The 22,434-nt window shown below is 37.7% G+C and overlaps 1 protein-coding gene across 2 annotated transcripts in view; it reads left to right on the top strand.

Annotated features, from left to right (window-relative positions):
* The window catches only part of shb (Src homology 2 domain containing adaptor protein B), a 121,934-nt gene extending 99,729 nt beyond the window's left edge, over positions 1 to 22,205 (top strand). The window contains exons 6-7 of one of the 2 annotated variants that reach the window (XR_208223.4): positions 19,351 to 21,469; positions 21,503 to 22,205. Coding sequence is in view for 1 of the 2 variants with exons in the window: in XM_002936323.5 (XP_002936369.1) it covers positions 19,351 to 19,534 (184 nt within the window). In the remaining variant the exon portion in view is untranslated. Of the gene's footprint in view, positions 1 to 19,350 lie in introns of both variants that reach the window. The other variant, XM_002936323.5, reaches the window with a different exon arrangement.
* Positions 22,206 to 22,434: the final 229 nt, after the last annotated feature.

The following is a 22,434-nucleotide window of genomic DNA, read 5'->3' as shown; positions in this document are numbered from 1 at the left end:
GCAATTCAAAGATACTTGTGTCTCTTTGTTCATTGTTACTGAGGAAAACCAACATTTCCCAAATATACAAATAAGGAAGCCCATTAGATTAGTGCTAAGAAATATCTATAGCGTGTCATATACAAGCTCTCATCAGGAACCACTGTAAAAAACTTGTCTTGTCTTGTCTTGACTTGACTTTTTTGGCCATAAACCATAGTTACAGGGTTTTTATAATATATTGTAGTGCTCTGATAAAACTGGAGGTCTTTAAGTTGCTGTGGCAAGACAGCTTTGTTGCTCACAGTACGACTAATCTCCCCGAGTTGCCATCACCTGCCATCCCGCCGGCGAAAATGTAAGTTGCCGGTGGGATGGCAGGTGATGGCAGGTGATGGCAACTCGGGGAGATTAGTCGCCCGCGAACAGGGAGTTTTGTCACGGGCGACTAATCTCCCCGTGTGCCAGAGCCCTAAGGGTGAAGACACACTGAGCTGCTAGTAGCAGCTACTTTTTATGGCTACTAAACTCCAGAGAATACCTTGCCATAGACAATACTGATAATTGCCTCTGATAAACACACACAGAGATAGTTATCAGTAAATAATCAGCATTGTCTAATTTAGTAGCCACAACAAGTAGCTGATACTAGTAGCTCTGTTTGTCTTCACCCTGACAATACTGTCATCTTTAATATGGGTGGGTTAATTCTGAGACTGATGTGTGAGATAACAAGCCCCTTGTTCTGTTACCTGGAAAAATCTTTGCAAATTCAGCTATGGGACCTGTTATCCAGAATGCTTGAGACCTGGGGTTTTCTGGATAAGGAGTATTTCTGTACATTAGATCTCCATACATTAAGTCTAATAAAAAATCTTGCAAATGTTATTTAAACCCAATAGGATTGTTCACCACCAATAAAGATTAATTGTAATCTTAGTTGGGATCAAGTTACTGTTTTATTATTACAGAGAAAAAGAAAATCAATTTTAAAAATGTAAATTATTTGATTAAAATGGAGTCAGCCTGCCTGCAATTCTAAACTTTCTGGATAACGGGTTGCTGGATAACGGATCCTATACCTGTTCATAAAAGTATACTACCCTTAATAGTTTTAAAAGGCATCATTTTTATGTATGCACTTCACTGTATTGTATAAACAGAACTAAAGGTGCTCATTTTCCGATAATCTGTAATATATATGGATATCATATCAGGTTCTGCCATTTAAAAGGGATATATTTCCTGATCTCACTGTTCCTCTAAGCTCTCTGCAAACTCCCAGGAGAAAAAAAAAGAAAGAGCCAGAAAGATCTGGAGAAGGCTTATATTTTTATTGCATCCATCTCCATAATGAGGTAATGGCATTATTGTATTTTGTTCTCCTGTAACAAAAGATGAAAGAAGTAGTAGGGAATAGGGAGAATGAAAGGTGAGAACAAGCTTTTTAAATTAGAATTTAAGAAGGAGACATGATTTGTGATTTCAGAAATACAGCAATAATGTATTTTTAATAAAGCAGCAACAGCAATATGTATCTTGTTTGCACGACAACCATGGGCCATGGATTCTTGTTCAGACACCAGATCTATACTAGGCAGCTTGGTTCTTAGGACACCCACATATTTCTGTTGTGCAGCAATTAAGGGACCAAGTTTGAATTTTCAAATTGCAATTTTGCTGTGAACTGTGGCCTCATTTTTCTGTAATCGCAGAAATAGTGAACGCAAATAAAAAAAAAAAAAAAGCAACTAGTAAATGAATATATTTATCCCTCAACAGTGCTGACTGTATATAATGTTTACAAATCAGAATGTATACCTTTACGTGAAATCTTCATTAGTTTTAGGACTAAAATGTTAAAAATGTTTCCAAGGCATTTTTGTGCATTTAAAAGAAAATTGTAAAGGGATGGGATCTGTAATCCGGAAATCCATTTTGCAGAAAGCTCTGAATTACAAGAATGCCATCTCCCATATACTGCATTTAAATCATTTTATATTTTTAAAAACTGTTTTGGTTTTTTTTTGTGACAATTAAACAGTACCTTATAATTGATCCTAAGATATAATTAATCCATACTGAAGGCAAAACAATCCTATTGGGTTAAATTAATGTTTATATGAAATGTTCTTAGACTTAAGCTATGAAGATCCAAATTACAGAAAGATCCCAGGTCCTGAGCATTCTGAATAACAGGCCCCATACCTGTATGTAACAACTGCAGACATTGAAGCAAACACAGATTTCCTAAAATAAGGCCAGCGGAGGTGTCACTGTTTCTTTGCAGCCCAATAGTTAAATATTTGCATACAGTGAAAGGGACAAGCTGAACAACTCTTAGGGCAGTGGCACACGGGGAGATTAGTCGGCCATGATAAATCTTTGTTACCGCGGGCGACTAATCTCCCCATAATGTCAACCCACCGGCAAGAATGTAAATCACTGGTGGGATGGTATACACATCCATTTTTGGCCCGAAACTTCGGGCAACTTCGGAAAACCGAAGCAATGCGCATGCCATCCCACTGGCGATTTACATTCTTGCTGGTGGGATGACATTATGGAGAGATTAGTTGCCCGCAATAGTGAAGATTTATCACAGGCAACTAATCTATGCGTGTGCCACTTCCCTTATAGTATATACCTTTATCCAGGATCAGTCTCTTTACTTGTGCAAAGTATGTTCATACTCAGCAGCAACCAGAACGCACTTCCATATGCACCTTTTTTTTTTTTCCTTTCTCCGCTTGTTTGTATTGGCTTTGAACCAGAAACTTTTAGGACAGAATTACATCTGTGTGAGATCTTTATTTAGGAGAGGACTGCACTAGTCAGTGTATGTTAACTGTGAATTAGTTCTGACAGAAGTGATCCTCCTGTGTACCACTTGGTCTTTAGCCCAAGCTCTCATCTTTCCAGACTTTCTGTGTGCTTATGTAAAGAGCCTTTTCTTTGCCTTTCTTTTGCTTCTAATCCAGATCTTCAGGTCAAGGAACAATTTCCTCCTACTGCACTCTCAGAGATCACATTCAGTGCAAGGCCCAATATATGGGATGTTCATAAACACATTGTCTATATATAGAAAGAAAACTCTGAGGCTGTTTTAAAATACTGTTAGATTCGGTTTAGGTGCACCTGGCAGGCCTGCTGGCATTTTTTTTAATTAAGGAAGGCGCAGGGTGAAATATGTGTCTATAAAATTACCACCAGTTTTATACAGTGTTTTGATGATATATTCTTTCATTGGTACCATGACTGTTATTTTACTGTGCTTGTTAAAGTAAACATTGAAACTAAGGGTGTTTTTACTCCTCATTATTGTTACGGCAACCTGGGTGGTGGCTTTTATACCAAAACATTGCTCCAAATGTGAATAAATTATAAGAAAATGTCAGCTGAGATGCTGTCTGATGAACCCAGCACAAAATCATTCCCAAAAGGGTGCAGCAGTTCTCATCAACTTCATAAGCTGCCCCCCTTTATGCATTCATTCGTATGTTTGATTTGTGATCCTCGGCAAATGCCAAGTAGAATGTTTAGGAGCTGAACTTATACCTTTAATATTATAGCTTTGGAAAGACTAAACCTTGTACAGGTATGTGGTCCTTTATCCAGAAACCTGTTATCCTGAAAGGTCCAAATTATGGAAAAACCATTTCCAATAGAGTCCATTTAAGCAAATAATTCTAATTGATTTCCTTTTTCTCTGTAATAATAAAACAGTACCTTGTGCATAATGGCAACTAAGCTATATGAATTAGTATTGGTGACAAAACAATACTTGGGTTTGTTTTATTTTTAAATGATTTTTAAAATAGAAAAATAGATTTTCTACCTGTAGTGCATATAAAAACATTTCATTATTTGCTTTGTGGGAAGTGACTTTCTGTACAGTATAAGAAACTATGCAACCCCAGAGGCTCTTTCTAGCATTATAGCAGAAACCACTAACGTATCTTCTTGTTTGCCATAAGACTTTGTATGCCATAGTCACTTTTATATGTTGATTGCCAGATATGATCATACTAGATGGGCAGAACAAATCAGAGATAATCTGGGGGTTTCTGGTGTTCTAAGGAGGTAGGTGTCCTTATTGAGAGTGCTGTTTATTAAAGTGTGAAACAGTGCAGTCCACAAATGTTTTTAGCCTTGTTCCTTAAATATTTCTGCAACTTTGAAAGTCTAGTTCTTGCAAGACCAGTATGTCAGCTGGTTTCTCAAGCATATCTGTTATGATTTTTCAGTTTATTTTGTCGATTCTTGCATTAAAGGATGGAGACTGATAGATGCTATGTCTTCAAAAGCACAGAAATAATATTTTTGCTGTGAGAAAGTCATTCCCATATCTTGCTGCCCGCCAGTAAAACTTGTATTGTTACCTAGCTTGCTGAGCATTACAAACAAGTTATGCCTTAAAGTTTCACATTTATAAAGATCTCACACAAATAACAACAGTAAAACAAACTAAAGAGTGGTTTTATTAAATGAATACTTAACCAACACACAGTTGAAACAGATATACATATATATATATACAGGTATAGGACCTGTTATTCAGAATGCTCGGGACCAAGGGTATTCCGGATAAGGGGTATTTCCGTAATTTGGATCTCCATACCTTAAGTCTACTAAAAAAACTCAATAAAACATTAATTAATGTTTTGCATCCAATAATGATTATTTATATCATAGTTGGGATCAATTGCAAGGTACTGTTTTATTACTACAGAGAAAAAGGAAATCCGTTTTACAATTCTGAATTATTTGATTAAAATGGAATCTATGGGAGATGGTTTTCCATAATTCGGAGCTCTCTGAGTAATGGGTTTCCGGATAAGGGATCCCATACCTGTATATGTCAGTAAATATTGCCTACATCTTTTCCCTTGAGCCACCATTTTGTTATGGGCTGTGCCTCACAGAGATCACCTGCCAGGAAATAATTCAGCTCTAACTGTAACAGGTAGAAGTGTGGGAGCAAAAGACAGAATGAATAGGCTGATGTAATCTAACATGAATGTTTGCCCTTGGTTTGTTTGTGTGCCCCGTGAATTGTATTACCCCAGTACTTAAAATTACAATTTTGTGAGGATGGCACATACTACTAAATGGCACGTACCACTAAAAAGCATATTTTTCTAATAATGGTTTATTTGTATGAAGCAGGGTTTTACGTATAAGCTGCTTTATACAATATTTTTATAGAGACCTACATTGTTTAGGGGAATAGTTTTCCTTTAAGGAAAAGATGTGCGAACAGTAAAAGGGCCAGTAACACCACAAATAAAGTGTTCATGGAAATAGGCAAACCAGTTATTGATAGACAGTCAGTTATGAATTTCTAGAAAGCAATTTGCTCTTTCACACTCTAATATCTTCCTTCAAGCCTCCTTCAGTATTTAGCTTTCATTTGCAGGCTGGTATTTCATGCATTTTTCCTTTAACCCTGGGGGCCTGTATTAATGATGCAGGCAAAAAAACTATTTTAAAACATATTTTAATTTATTGTTTGTGTTTTAGTAAGGACTGATGCAATTCCTTATACAGTGAAACCAAAATATGTAGCTCTGGAGGCTTCCTCAAAACACATGGTTGCAAGTGTAGCCCAGCTGATTATGTTTTTAAAGTTTGATAGCTCTTGTCATGGGCTTCCGCCAGCCTTCCATTAGTGTGACTCCTAGGAGGAAACAGAGGGCACTGGCACGATCCATATGATTCCGTGACATGTCACATCTGGTCAGGCACAGATTTGCCTTCTGCCTGCAGCGTCTCACTTTCTCATGTACATCAGGGGCAGACTGGATGCAGTTGTTTGGGGGGGATATAAAGTCTGTTCCACTGTTAATGGATAATAGTTTAAGAAGGTTCAACATAAATTACTGTGTTTTGTTTGTATCACTTTAATCATTGTGTTCATTCTAGGGCTTGTAGATAGCTATAGGTAAAGTAATTCTGGCTGTGCATGTAGCCTATTTGCTCCTAATAAATGCCAGCAGCTCAGTGTCAGACAGGAGATAGGGGAATGCTGACAACTGTGTATGATTTGGTTAAAGCCAGGGTACAGCAGCTGTAGTGTATTGACTCTGAAATACACTGTAAGCCTCTCTGGCATTGTGTGGGTTAATCTGACTACAATGGGCTAAGTGAAGCTTTGATGGAGACACTTTGATCTACAATAAGCTGTAGCTGGTCCATTGCCAGTAAAAGCAATACACATTTTATCCCCTCTGACCCCTCAAAAAAAAAAAACAGTGCCCTGATGGACTTGCTAAATCTGTGTGCCTAAGCAAAGCTGCGCAAATTTATGTAGAGCAAAGCCTTCTTCATTACAGGGAAACCAGGCAGAATGAGACCAACCAATGGGAATAATGATTTGCCTTTTATTTGACGGCAGTACTTAGCTGCTTAGGCAAGGGTCGGGTGGTAGCAGTGGGTCAGGCTGGAAGAGCATTTATACATGAGAATGGTTGGTGTTAAAGTAACTGGCACTGTGTTTGTTATACAGAGTATTTGGGTATTTTGAGATTTCCATTGGAGGACTTCAGTGGGTCCTACAAACACCTGATTTAGTATCCCTGGGTTAACTGATCTGTAATATCGGATCTGAGATCCTACCTTTTTATTTGCACAGGTGCACATTTGTGCTCCATGGTGCTCACTGGAGGAACCCTGGGAAAGCTTTGTGTGCACTCATACAGGCAGACTTTTATAGATTCTGAAGCAAGGCCCAAAATGCCTATAAAAGTGGCTAAAAATGGGCACATTTATACAACAACAGTGATGCAACATTCTAATGGCTTTCATAAAGTTATACAATTAATGTAGAAAATACTTGTATAAAAATAAATGGCTAAGCCTCCAAGAGGAAAGAAGATCCAACCGAAACATGTAGGATGGCCATAAAAAGATGGTTCTTTTTTTCATATTTCAGCACATTTTCCCAATTCAGAAAAACCTGCCATGCTCTTTGGAAGCCCATGTAGCTAAAAAACGTAGTTAAATACCGTATAGGAGCCGAGTTACCCCAAAACAGTTACAATAATAAGAAAATTATACTTTGCTGTGAAAAGGGCTTTTGTGTTATTTCCTGAAATGTTGGATTTTATTTAAGTAAACTGTTGTTTCCCAAAATTAAGATGTGACAGTTAATAAATTGTAATTGGTTTTTAAGAACATGCTCGCTTGCAAAGTAAATACGTTTGAGTTTCCCAGACAAGCTCAGTGTCAAACCACATTAAGCAAACATGCGCCAAAAATTGTAGCTGCTGATAAATGTGCATAATATATGGGGCTTCCAATAATACAGCAATCAAGCTCTCATTAAATGGAGAAGCACAGGAGCTGAATGCTCTATGGGGACTGCTGCAGGATTTCTTTGAACTTTTAAATAGCCGTTTATTGATAAAAGCTCGATGTAGCGAGGATGGAGGAAGCAAACATGTATTCTTGATATACATAATTGATTTTTTAGATTTATCCATTTATCTTTTCGTAATGAAGCTATGCGATTAAATCAATACACGACAGTGTAAATTTAGCAATGATTTCTGCATGTACCAATACAAACAAACAAATAGACAAGAAAGTGTGGCAGAAGTTGTTTACATTTTTAAACGCACTGCACTTCCTGCATCCTTACTGGTTAATGTATCTTATCCATCTGTGGGTACATGCAGGCCCTTTTAGTCATATCTCAGGCCTTTATCTGCAGTTTCATCTTCACCTTTTAGTCACTTAATTACATATCTCTTTATTGCTGCATTTGCCAGTTTTGTGCAGCACAATGAGTACAAACAGATAACAAAGCACAAGCTGCTTTAAAGAACCACCGCAGGGGAAAGCATGACCAAATGCTCGTGTAAGAGCCCTAATGCTGGATGCATGTATCAATACTGGACTCTCATAGAATATCCATGGTGTCACTGCAGAATGCAAAACTTCCATTAAAAATGTTGGGTTCCACTGGCGTCGGTGACCTAAACCCCACCTCCAGTATTACTGTTCTCAGGCCTCCATCTAGTACCTAAGCATCAACAACACAATTTTTGGATTTTTGTTGGGACAATGCCAGTTTTGCTAGTTCTATGCTTTATTACCTGATTGCAACCTTAATTGATGATGAATTACTTGGTGGGTTGCTGGAAATGTGATTTTCTTTCATCCAAAAATGAGAGCAATACATGGCTATCACAAGAATTGATTGACAAGACTAATATGTCATGGCTTTCTATTCTGTATATGTACAATCCTTTGTTTGAAGCCAACATCCAATCTTTAATTTGCAGTATGTTTGCTATCATCTCTGATGTGTTTGCCCAGACTATTGAGTTGAGCTTTAAACAGTGCATGTTGATGACACGGAGAAGAAAGCCCTACAAAATGAAACTAAAAGTAGTTTAAAATAGAAATAACAAATAGAATAAATGTCAATTTTTTGCACTTTGCAACTTGTCCCTATGCCCTTCTATTGTTGCGGCCAAATTCTGCTTTACAAAGCCATGTCTAGGGATATACTGTGGCAAATATTCAATACAGGCCAGACTGGCTGGTGTGGATGTGAGTTAAGCATACATGAACAGTGCACATCTGGAAGCAGGCTGCCTGGAAACTGATAGCACAGCAGCCAGTATGGATCGTCTCTCCAAAGACCTCATTACAAAGACAGACAGCTGACCTTTCCGGCTTACATTTCAGTCCTATCCAAACATATGACACACATACAAGGGTTTCATTACAAAGGATTTTACATATACCATAAATAGCTTTACTATCTTTTTTTCTGTCAGAAAGATTTTTTTATAAGACGAAATACAAATAAACACCAGTTATCCACCCCTAAAGCCATCTTGGTAACTGTGCACTGAAAATATTATTATAAAGAGGTACTATTAAAAGTCACTGGTAAATTGTGTGTAATTTGGTTATTACTGTAAACTGCACACAGTTTTATGCAGTTTGGGGTATATAGGTGGCCATGCACAGACCAGTGTACAGTATCTAACATATACCATACCATACAAGAACCTCCATACACAGTCCAAAAAACAGCACAGGGTTTTGTCTATTACAGTTTCCAGCATTCCTTGCCATTCCACTCTGAGTAAAATGAATGGAAAGAAATAGGTGTACTTGTAGATCAAAGGTGTTCAACACCATTTTTGTTCTTCACATGTGCGTTGAGCAAATTATATTTAATTACAATGTTCCCAGCCCTATGTCTTGGGGACAGGGTCAGACTGGGCCAGGTGAGGGCTAGGACACCGCAGACAATCCCCAGTCCAGGGCCACCTTTTCTTGCCTGATAGCCTTAAGTAGGAAGAAGAAGGTAAGAGGTATACTAAAGATGTCTAACCAGATAGTTGCATCAAAGACACTATTATATTCCAGGCAATTTTCAGTTGCTAGGGTTAATACCAAAGTATTATGAGAAGAATATGATGTTAAACAGCTTGCACAAGGAAGATCAAAAAACAGACTGCAAAGAATTAACTAGCTGAATAGATATTTAGCAAATGTCCTTTTTTGGGGGGTTGTAAAAGGATATCAGGAAAGATCTGCTCTCCATACAGTTAGCCAGTTTTATAGATCTTCAGAACATAATAAAAACATTGTGCTGCTTTCAGTGAAAACATATAACCACTTTATTTGCTTGCTTTTATGTGCTGAACAAACAAAGGGAAATCGACATTTGCTTGATATGGGCAGGTGTCTTTTATCCCAATTTTCTGCTTCCCCAAAAATCAAACCAAAATCAAATGACATTCTAAAATATAGATAGATGCAAAACAAAGAAGCAAGCACTTGCCAACACCCAGAGCATAGCTGAGCTCTCTTTTTGCTTCATTATATTCCGTTCTAATTTAATCAGCAGAACAGCTGAGCTGAAGTGGTTAATGCAATTTCTAGTTTTTCATAGGACACAGGAATGTAGAGATTTTCCACTAGACACTCTGTACATGTGATATAGTGAGAGGATTCCTCCCAATGGGATGCTGTGATTTCTTCTGACTGTTGTAATGTCTAGCAGCTGGGGATTTGTACTGCTTTGCATTCCCTAACAATTTAACCCCTTTTGCGGGCAGATGAACAACCTTGTATGGGCCATTTCCAGATGCAAATTGCTTAATCGCTTTAAGGGGAGAATACAGAACCTTTGTTTTGAAGCTTTCACATGGCAGGAATCTGAGCACGAAACTAAAGGGCAGTCCTAATACCCATTTAAAACTTGACTCAATTGTTCCTTGGCTATAAGGCCCATCAAGCCTTGATGCACGTTGTATGCAGCTCTTGGATTGCAATGCACGTCATTTTTACATGTGCAATTATGTGAAACTAATCTGCCCAAGAAGAACGGCATACAACTGTTTGTTAATTAAGCATGGGAAACACAAAGGAGTATTATTGCTCGGCCACTGGGTAGATAATGATTCAGTTCTGGTGTTTAAGACCTTTGTTTTGCTTAAAGGCATATTGTCCTTGGGGAAAGCATGTTTCTGGCTTGCTTCAAATGAAGAGCTAGCAAGCATTTACTTCTAGGCTTAAGGAGTCCATAAATGAGCTGCCTTAGTGAAGTTCTCACTTCAGTGTAGGAGCTATCTGAGGTGTAGGTATACGTATATTGATGGTTTTTAGATATTTATTTCATTGTCTGGTTGTTAGTAATTGGTAGACTGGCTAGTCTACTAATTGATGGCTTTATTAAAATGTAGTGGGATCTGTATTTTATTGTTTTTGTTTTTTCTAAATAGTTAGTATATCTACTTGGGAATATACAACATTGTTTCTGGTCCTCGGCAAATAAAGATTCCGTGCCTGTTTGATTAGGGGGTACTCCCTGGCTGAAAAAAACAAAGTCAAGAGTCAAGACCAGCCTATAACATCCCACTTACAACAACTACACCAATGTTAATGAGGGTGGATCCATCCCAATTTCAGTCAATTATCAACCAGGATAAACATTTCCTCTGATTAAATCAATATTGTCACTCACATGTGATCTTAACAGCCCAAGTCTGCCACCTCGACACTCACTGCCCATGAGAGAATTTTACATTCTTATCTCACTTTAATGTGAAAACATTTTTTTATACCTTAGAATTTGCATTTAATTTTTTTTACATTGTAGGCCATTTCTGTACAAAATGTAAAGTCAGCGTGCTATTTTACTAGGTACAGCAATGCTCATTTAATACAAATGCTGCTAAGAACATAAAGCAATGATATACTGGCTTACAAATGCCCACAGACCTAACATACAGACGAGAGATTTCTGTGTATTTCAAGGCCCATGCATGGTTAGCTCATTCATCTCCCTTGTGCATTTGTGTTGTGGTTAGAGGTTTTCTTTGCCACATAGTAGATGCATGAATACAGAATTAGACTCTGCTCTGTCTGATTTCCCTCAACAAGACAAAGGACTTGTTTTCTTTAGGGATTGTATTTTACAGATGTAGCGCTGTGTGTTTTTTTTTTTTATTATTATTTTTAAAGCAACAGGATTGGATATTGCTTGCAGGAAATAGCTAGCAAAATTGTATAATTAAAAATAATAATATAAATCTAAACTGTGTTTTATTAGTGTTCTCTCTAACCCACTGCACACAAATTTTGAGGCCAGTACAGAGATACACAAACAATATATATATACTCCAAAACATACAGGCAAGTTAATTCGTTCCTGATAAAACTGACTCTGTGTGTGAATGTAATAGGGGCCTTAGACTGTAAGTGCCACTGGGGCAGATACTGATGTGAATGATGTATAATCTCAGTGGAAATGTATTGGCACTATATAAATACCTCTCTGTTCTCTCTCAGAAAGATCATTTTTGTACACTGGTTTTAAAAGCGCACACAAAAAAATGTTTTCACAAAAAAAATAAAATAAAAGGGAACATTGCATCGGTATCCTTTTTACTTACATTGGTATCAATTTGTGAAAAGGCCAGAGTGGTTGGGGCAGGTGTAAGGGAGCAGCAGCATGTCCATACTATATATACAAGTAAACTAAATGTTTTTTTTAAATAGTTTTTATAAATGTTAAATACTTTATTTATTTTTGTTGAACGTGGGATGTTAAAATCATTTGTTTCGGGGGTTATTCCAATGGTGGTCTAGGGAAGCAAAATAAGCCCTGTTTTCTACCCAAAGGGGCACATCTTAGGGCTCTCGTTCACAGGCATTTTGCCCTGCATTTTCTTGTGGTGGAGTGTTCCACCAAAGGGTAGGGCCGAATGAAACGCAATTCATTCTTTCTAATGTGCCCATACTGATACATGTACTTCTTTTCTAGGTAGGAAGTTTATAATGTAGATATGGAATGGCATTATGCGCTCCATCTCTAGTAGTTATAATGCACACAGTTTCAGCTCTACAGAGTGCACAGAGTGGTGTTTTACGCATGTACCTGTTCTCGTAGCATGCAGCTTCATGTAAAGATTATTTTGCCTTTAAAGAAACCTTAAGCAAAATACTTGTTTAATTAATGGGACTTATCAGGGCTGTCTGATTGGCTGCTTCCTGCCCCCTAAACATGAAACTCATTATGAAATCCTGGAACCTGGAAGAACCTGAGTTTAACACTTACTAACTAACTGGTGTTTTACTGCAACAAGTTGTGGCATACTGTTAATGGGAAGTATGCATTTGCATCTGGTTATTAGCAATTCCAATGTATCTGATGTTATCAAAAATGTACAGAGCAGGCAATTATGTGTTAGTTCATATATTAATGCATGCTGATTTAGTTTCACTACATAACTAATATCATTTGATTACATTTAATAGCAAGAAGTATATTTGCAATTAAGTCACTGGCCTGTGAAATTAAAATCTCTGCCCCACAGAGAACTCCAGCTAATGGTGACCTTCACAAAGCCTAAGGTGGTTACAGAAAGGCAAAAACCACTGTTAAAGTTACAGTATCAAATGTAAACAAGAGAGCAGTAAGGTCACCATTAGATATCTGCCATTGAAATCAGCAAATAGAAACTCTGTGCCTTTATGTTTACCCAGATATGTTGACAGTCATTTCTGATTCTGAGTGATCTGTAAGGCCAGGCAGGGTTTAGGGGATATCCAGCAGAGTGAACAAAACCTCAGTAGATCACATTTCCCAACAGAAAATATCTTCGATGTATTAGAGGAGTTTGTCCTGCTGCTATTTTCTCACAGACTGCCTTGAAAGTATCATTTTGGTATTTCTATTTGTAAACCTTTTGAAATGTTTAAAAAGTACCCAGAATCTGCTTCACAATCTAAAGACTGGTTTTGGTATTAACTATTGTTTTCTATGGAAGCAGGCAGTTTCACTTCATTAAATGGGATCACGGATGCCCTATCCTAGCATTGTAACCTATTTTTCCTTCATAACCCATAGGTTAAGAATCCCTGTTGCCCATAGGGACCAATCAGATCTTTGCTTTTGATTTCTAACTTGTCAGTGACAAGTTCAAATCTAATTTCTGATTGGATGTTGCCAGGGCAATATATCTAGTTTACATATCTCCAATGATAGTAAACCAGTCTAAAGCTGGCCATGCACGTGGCGATCTAACAATGTCTCGTGCGACCATCGGTCGCATGAAACATCGTCAGATCCGCCACACACAGTCAGGGCTGAAACAGCAGATAAGGAGGTAGAAACAATAGGATTTCTACCTCCTTCTGCCGATTCAGCCCTGACGGCAGATTTTGGTCAGGCGCCTTCTATGGCGCCCGATCAAAATTTTCTAACCTGGCCGATCGGCGAGTTGTCCGATATCAGCAGCTTCCTGCGATATCGGTCGACTCGCCGACATGCCGTACACGCACCGAATATCGTACGAAACGAGGTTTCGTACGATAGTATCGATGCGTGTTTGGCCAGCTTAACAATTGGTAAAGCGGAAATGCACATTTAGCAGATCTTCTGTACCAAGTTCCTTAACCTTAAATGTTCTAGTGTAGAGTAGAGGCTGATACCCATGCTGATATCTCTTACTACCGGTTACAGAAAACCACTTTCTTTGACAGATCATGCCCCCATGTTGGTATCATGCTACACCAATGGAATGATAGGCCACACTTCCTCTTAGCTTTTTCTAACATAAACACAACAGGAGCCCTCTGGGAATTACTTAAGCGCTTTTGGCCTGCCTGCCTGCCAGTGGATTAATAGATTCTTAGGCAAGGCTACAACAGCAGGCTTTCACACAAACCTGAAATAAGCAAAAAATGAATTTAAATTAATTCTTGAGGCAACTCAAAACTGGAGATGTAGTGGCCTTTAATATCCAACCTCTAGTCTAGCATATAACCTTTTATTATTCAAACTGGATTTATTTTTAAACAGTGGGCAAATCATTTACCAGTTTTTTTAATCAGTAAATAACATATTTTGTTAGATTGCTTATAAATTATAATATGGGGTCATCTATTACTGTGTTTGCAAATATCTTAATTATTGAGTTGCATATGAAGTAAGTAATGAATACAAACCATGATCCTGTGATTCTAGCTTTATAGTCTCTGCCTGAGGAGATCTTTTGTTGCTCCCATGGCAGGGTAGATTAGTATTTATACAGTGGAAGGCTGGCATTAGTGTTATTTGTTGGTTTGTACTCCTCATGAATAATTCATTGTGCAATTCTATGCCGAAGTCAGAGCACATGTGGCGCTGGGCTGAGAGCCCAAACATCTGCAGCAATCTGCACACTCTTATTAGTGTGATGATTAGCTAAGTACAACTTCTTGGGATCCATCTAGCTCCATCTAAGCAGCAAATGTAGCACGGCTGGAACTCCTCACTCCGGAGTCACCTTCTTTGTTAACATAATGAGCAATTTCTGAAAAGCATGCTACTCAACAGCCATCCCTTTTAATGCATTTGTTACATCTGTAATTGGGATGGTCCCATGGAGAGAGAAGGGCTATAATTTCTGTTCATTTCCTTTACACCTTTGTTAGACTTGGGGGCAGAGAATAGTTTGTTTCTATGCATAACTACATTATAAAATACTTCTGATGGAAATTACATTTTATATAAATATTAGCTAAAATTACCCATTTATAACATTGTTCTAAAGGGCTTGGAACAGTCTATTATGGTAGCATTATTTTAAGTTAGCATTATTGTGGGTATGTCAACTTTACTAAAAGAAGGTAACGGTCCCTAGCATTGCGGAAAGAATATAAAGGATAATAGTGTAATAGTGTAAATGTTGAATTTATTTTTTTAAGAACCAAATGTGCATCTGTTGATAGTCCTTCTAGCAATATTACTTTCTTATTATTTTAAATAGGTTACAGTGCCTCAAAGCATCTTCTGTAACCTGCTAATAAGAAGGATCAACAACATGCACTACTACCATACTACCACATATAGGAATTGGGCATAGCTCTATATATTGAATCTCCTGAATGTGGACCAGGCAAAAAGTAGATTTTCTAGTTATAAAAACACTTGGTGTACCCTAAAGGTAGTTTTAATTTTATTATCCTATATTAACCCATCCCTGCCAAATGCATGGACTTTAATTGCTGGCAGACAAAAGCTTGAAATGCCAGATAAAGTAACTTGTAAAGATGGACGTACTCCAGAAGAGCCCAGATGCATTGCCAAACTGGACTGATCCATTCATTTAGCCGCTAGATCAAACGTTTCTCATAGATATCTGACTGATCTTCAAACAGATGGGCCAATGGGTTTTCCCTGTTATATAGGCCAATAAACTGCCAACTCTGGAGGGGACGACGTGGCAGCCAGTACCTGACTGTGTATAAGAATCTTTTTTAGTTTATTTCCTGTTGGTTTTGTTACTATTTATTTGTTACTTTGTTTTGGAAAAATATATTTGTGCAGTGTGACTAATTGAACAAGTATTTTAAACACTGATCACACTATGTAATTTATTTTATTGACGTGAATGATTTTATTGCACTTTTAGGTCTGCATCACAAACTAGAATGCAAGTTTAATATACTGATTATATATACTGTCCGCAGTGTGTCTTTAAGCCGATTCAGAATGTTGATTTTGTGCATATATGGCAGCACATTAGCAAGTCTGACCTATATAACTGACTCAATAACTGATTACTTATATCACCCTATACAAAATGTTACTGTTACATCAGACAGGAACCTATGAATTATTCTAAAAGCAATAACATTAAAATATTGTGTCTTGGAGCATAGCTAATGAACAAATTAAAGGAGGCAGGCTACAAGAAAACCAGGCAATAATGGTTGATGTTCTGATTTGTTTCCTGAAGCAGAAGATTCTAAGAGTAGTAATTGTAGCATTGACAGGTCTTTCTGTAGTTAACTAAAAAAAACTGTGTATCTCTTTAAGGATAAAGTCTTTCCCAACACAATGTCTCTTTTCCATAGAAGAATGTCACTTTCCTGCTTAGAAAAGTATATTTTTGTCAAAGTCTTGCATCCGCTCACACAGGATCTGTTTAATGACGAGTCATTCCTGTATTTATTTCATCGTAATTATGTATGTGAAGATGTCACCTCCACCAAGTGAGCAATCATGTCTGAGAGGATGGAATAATTCAGATGTGAGGCCTGAACATGTATAATTATAGTACTCACAGAGGATCTTCCTATCAAGAAGACTGTGCCTTTCTGCAGGCAGGTTTTAGTGTAGAATTCATCAGTATATATTCGCCATTTAAAAAGGAACATCTAAAATGTAATTGTATATGAGCTGCTGATGGGAAAGTGAAGAAGGTAAGTACAAAGACTGTGGTCTAACTGTGCTTACAGAAGTTGTTATATATATTATTTGTATTAAGTATCATATAGGATACACTGCTCTAATGAAACAAATTTACAGCTACAGCACATGAAGCATATTTATTATTACAGAAGCACTAGGAATCACTATAGGGTAGATGTAGGGTGCCACAATCACCCACTGCTGTATACTATATGCAGAGTAGAAGGCCCCTTGTCCCTGGGTTTCTTTCTTGAAATGTTCCCATCATAAAGTGTTACATATTTCTCAGTTATATATCAAATAAAATATTTATAATGTTTAGGGAAGCAGAAGGCATTTTACATTCTCTTAGATAGTTTACCTTTAAATGTTAGCATAATGTAGGCATAAGGGGGCACAAGGGTGTGCCCCTTAGTGCTCATTTCTTAAGCATTTGCACCCTCCTGATGAGCCTATCATTCAGTATATGTTTAATGTATGTGCCCTGCCACTGTGCAACACTGCAGAATATGTTGGTTTAGGTAAAAGGAGCTATTATACGGAATGCTCAGGACTTGGGGTTTTCCAGATAAGGGATCTTTCTATAATTTGGATCGCAACCTTAAGTCTGCTAAAAGCATTTTAAAATTAAATAAAGCCAATAGGATTGTTTTGGCTCCAATAAGGATTAATTATATCTTAGTTGGGATCAAGTACAAGGTACTGTTTTATTATTACAGAGAAAATGGAAACCATTTTTTCAAATTAGAATTATTTGCTTACAATAGAGTCTATGGGAGATGGCTTTCCGTAATTCTGAGCTTTCTGGATTATGGGTTTCCGAATAAGGGATCCCATACATGTATTGCTTTATAAATAAAGGTAATACTATCCAGCCAATCAACTAGTGGGTCAGACAGTGATATATCAGTCAGACCATTCAAGGCCATCTTAAAATGCACAAAATGCCTAAATCTTAATAGAACTTTATATCTCGCTTTGTGGTGTGTGCTTCCTCCGAGGAAAGTAGTTTAACAGCTCCCTCCTATGTACTAAATATCTCAATAAGCTGTTTCATACTTTAATTACTATTACTGTATATTTTCTGCAATAGCATCTCTTTTATTGGGGCACTCAGTGTTATGTTACCTGTTATTTGCTAATGCCAGGGAATTCAGCCATAAAACAACCATACATTAAGTACATTTATCTCCTGAATGTTAATTGTATCAGTAAAAAATAATATTTCTAAATAACGTTAGGCTGTAAATGCTTTAGTACACAGCGGAGTTTTGATCACTATTAATAAGTAGAAGCGGCAGTGGAGATCAGAAGAGCAGAGTCGCTTCTCTGTGTTGCTGCCTTTATGGCTTGCCGAATAAAACTGTACAGCCAATATAGTGCTTTGGTAATGAAGCGATTATTTCCATTGACATCCTTGCTGTAGTGCTATCTCTATTACAGAGAAATAACAAAAGTCAAGTGAAAGTCAAGACATTTAGAAATATTGAAGATTTTATAGCAGGAAAAACAAGCTCTCATTAAGCAGAGTTATTATACACGGATATGGCACATTTATTTGCTGTAGTTCCAGGGGAATGAGAGGAATCCAAGTCTGCCTTATTGTAACTTGGATCTATTTTGTGTAATTCTGTGCAACACAGTATAGTCAGTAAAGGATCAAGTAAGCACTGACAATTAGAAGACAGACTTTGCAGGTAATTGTGTTTCTTTTTTCAGTAATTGTAATAGGTTTTCATAACATTTATCCTGGTGTGAGCTTACAGCTTTATTCCAGGATACTATGGAACATTTGGTTACACTTATTTTTGGGTCATTTAGTCTTTAAGAATTTGTGACAAACAATATTCTTCCTAAGGTGGCCAGTGTATACTGACCTTCTTTGAAAGAAACGGACTGTGGATAATGTGACACGTAAGTGTACATGGGGATTAGCACATTATAGCTAGCTAATGCACTTCTCGCCCCATGCACCACACACCCACAGATAAGGTGCGTCAGGAGAACTTGAGTTAGGATAAAGCACTATGGCACTATGACACCAGAAATTAATCCTTTTTTACATCTATCATAATATTGTCGTAATATTTGTAATTTTGCCTTAAAAAAATTTGCCCAAGCTTTTACATGACCTATCTAATCCCCTGTGTTCCTCTATGAGGTGGATGCCATATTTGTGCAGCAGGAGGCCGTTAGCATTAGAAGCTATAACTGACAGGCTGAGAAGGGACAGTCAGGTTGGCAAAACAGTCAGGTTTTAGAACTTCAAGTAACAATTACTTACAAAAGCAAAGCTATTCATGAAAAATGATCAACATGACCTATAGGGAACTTTTTATGTACATTAATATTTTTTAGTGTCAGTATCACTTTAAGGTGACATACATGACCAGATTGTTGGGCAGTAAGGATTACATTGGCCAAACTGCCCATACCTGGGTATGTAGTCTGTTAGAATAAAGAAACTATTCATTCTATTCATTGTGCAACTGTCAGAGGGCAGGAAGCTAATGGCTGCTGTTGCACACTGTATGTTGAGATGTGTCGGTTCTCTACTTCTGCTTATGCGTCGAAAATGTTATTCTAGAATGCACTTGTAGATTCTGCATATATAGATCTCCCAACAAACATGACTAATATATCCTTTGTTCTATTCATAGGAGCAGCCAAGGCTTCATGCACATGAAACTGTCGAAAACCAAAGAGAAATACATACTAGGCCAGAACAGCCCTCCTTTCGAGAGTGTCCCAGAGGTCGTCCACTTCTACACCACCAGAAAACTTCCCATAAAAGGAGCTGAACATTTATCGCTCTTGTACCCAGTGCCTGTGCGGACCTTGTAGTCTGCATTCTCTATGGACCGGTTTTCCTCCTTCCTATGGACAGGGGGCTATGGAAGCTGTTTGTAGCCAGTATAGCACCGCTGCACTATGTAACAGCAGGGTACTGGAACGTGCTATTTGGGCATCAAGAATTGGACACTTGAACTGTAAGGACCCACTGGCTGTGTCACAAAATATTGTACAATATTGCACTATTGCATTGTTAAAGGATACTGCTTTGGGTTTGAGAAAACCAGTGGGTGAGAGTGTAAAAACTGTGGATAATAACTAGTGTAGCTGTGGCAATGAAAAGTGTTGTTTAAAATGCAATGCTTGTTTGGGCGGAGAAATGTAAACCCCTTCAGTGTATATCTCTTTGTGTATGTTTCCATGGAAACCACTATCGAATGTTATTGCACATGCCTGTGTCTGTTTTTTTGTTTTGTTTTGTATTTTTTTTTTTTTTTTTGCCGAAACAATAGGGATGTTGCTTGGTATGTTCTGTATATACGTACTGTCAGCTCTCATCTGTTTCCATGAAAGATAAAACTGTGCCTTTTTGCACCCATTGGGTGGGTGTGAGAATAAAAATATGGTGGAGATTGAAGAAAGAATGATGCCTGGAACCAAGCAGGCAGCAAGTCAGGAGGAAGCCCGACTAGCCCTTAGTTTGTCCAGTCTCATCTTTCAACTCAACAAGGATATTGCTTATAATTCTGTGTAAACAGTGTCTTTCTCAATCAATGGAAGGTTTCAACAGATCTAAATAACTGGTTTTCCCTATTTCCTTAAAATTCTAGGGCCCATCATTGTTTGCTGCCTCTGTTCAGTTGCTTTGCTGTATGTGCAAGTGGTGTGCTGTTGGCATGTAGGCAGTGAGAGTGCAGGAACTGTATGATACATGCATAGGAGCATAGGAGGACGCCCATTTCTCCCTCATTCAAGCATGTATGTATCATAATATATGAAAAATTAGCAGGTCCAGGTGATATCTTGTCAGGATTTACCCCTATAGGTGAAACAATAATGGCTTTGTTTTTTTTCAGTCTGCTGGAAACGGGTCATATTTTTAAAGGTGTGTAAATAAAATGACATTGAAATATACCAAACAGTTTAAAAGGATCTACACCTAAAAAATAATAATAATATAAAATTTCTCAGAGTGCTCTTCTGGGTGCTTTTTTAATGTACTGTATGTACATTTATTTTTATCTATTTAGTAGTTTTACACTGCTAATATAGTGATTTTCTAAAGTAGCACTGTGCCATTTAACTGGCTGTCTGCCAATAATATAAATTATTGCTGCATCTTCTGGCTCCTTTTTGCACAGATCTTTCCCTTCTCGTCTGCTTTAATGGCTAAATAAGCAGCCGAGGAGAGAGAGCTGGGCAGAGAAGGTTCCCGAGACACTACCTGCATCAGTTATTTCATCTTTTGGAAGCAGTCCAGCCAGCAAAGCAGCACAGTAGTGATGTGTGGGTTGACCCAGGTTCACCCTTAGGATAAGCAAGTTAGGGTTGACATTTTGGGTGACCACTGGGGGTTCCGGTTGGGTGCAGGTACAGAGTGGAAAGACGCAGGTACAGGTTGGGTGCTGGTCCTACAATGGCAACATTTTGCAGGTTAGGGTCAGGTGTGGGTAAAGGTTTTGTGGGTAGGATATGGGTTGAGATTTCCTTGACCTGCACATCACTACAGCACAGAGCTGCCATTGAGAATTATGATATTAGCTGTGTAAAACTGTCCATATAAACAAAACTAAATAGAATATATAATGGCTCAGAAGAGCACATTGACTTTAAATCCTGCAATGCCATTCTACTCCATGTGAAATAACGCAGAGCTGTGTAATGATTTTATGCAAACTTGTGCCCAAGAGTAAAAGTCTGATGTAAAAAGAGGTGCTATCTTAAAAATACTGTGTTAAAATTGGCACGTACCACTTTTCATGCCATGTCACGGGTTGCAGTCATTCATTTACACATAAGGACGACAATAACCTTTTTTAAATATGCCAACTATTTAACACCAACTTTTAGGATAATGCCACACAGGGCTGATTCTCTACCTGCATTTATCCGCGTGGCATCAACCTTTACACTGTTTTTTCCAGGGTAACACACTTTACACGGCTTTATGAATATGGCTCAAACTCTGTACTGTGCTACCTGTGAGAACCAGCAAATGAGATGTGCACTGGCCCACTCGGGAGCGTACCTTCACTAACAATTATTCCAGCAATATCTGATCAGTCTCACTTGCTACACCCATAATATTAACCTGTTGTTGCGCAATAGCAATTTTTGTTCTTGTTGTTGTTGTTGAATTATTTATGAATACTGAATGTAAATAAAAGGAATAGCAGTTTAATATATAAGTATATTTTTCACCCGCCCCTTTTTGGTACAAAGAAAGAATGGTTGTGCACCTTCTTACATTCTGAGGCCTTAAAAGGCATTGTTGATCATGTTTTTTTGTGCTGTTTGTACAGTGTAACTGTTCTGTAGTGGGAAAGTGTTACACAATTGTTCTCCGTTGAAGAATCAGGGTAATGACTTGTTCGCTTGTGAAGCCTGTTCCCTTGTTTTCTTTTTCTATTTTGCTCTGGTTAGTAAAAAAAAATAATTAAAAAAAAAAAGTACAGTATTAAGGTTCCAACCTTTTCATCTTTAATAAAATTGATCTTCAGCATGTCTGTGTGCAGCTTATTGTGTACTCGGCAAGATGGCAGCATTCGGTGCAATATATTCCATTACTGGGGTAACGTGCCTGTGCAACCTTTAGAAGGAGATGGATTCTAATTGATATTTAAAGCCATCGTTTATTCATTTATTAATGCAGAAGCGACCCACTTTTGCTTCCATGAATTTTTGCTTCATTACCCCAGTATTCTAATGCAAATCGCGATCACTGTTGCAAA

Source organism: Xenopus tropicalis, chromosome 1, assembly GCF_000004195.4.
Source record: "Xenopus tropicalis strain Nigerian chromosome 1, UCB_Xtro_10.0, whole genome shotgun sequence".
NCBI classification, from domain to species: Eukaryota; Metazoa; Chordata; class Amphibia; order Anura; family Pipidae; genus Xenopus; species Xenopus tropicalis.
This window is presented reverse-complemented; position numbering and strand designations above follow the sequence as displayed.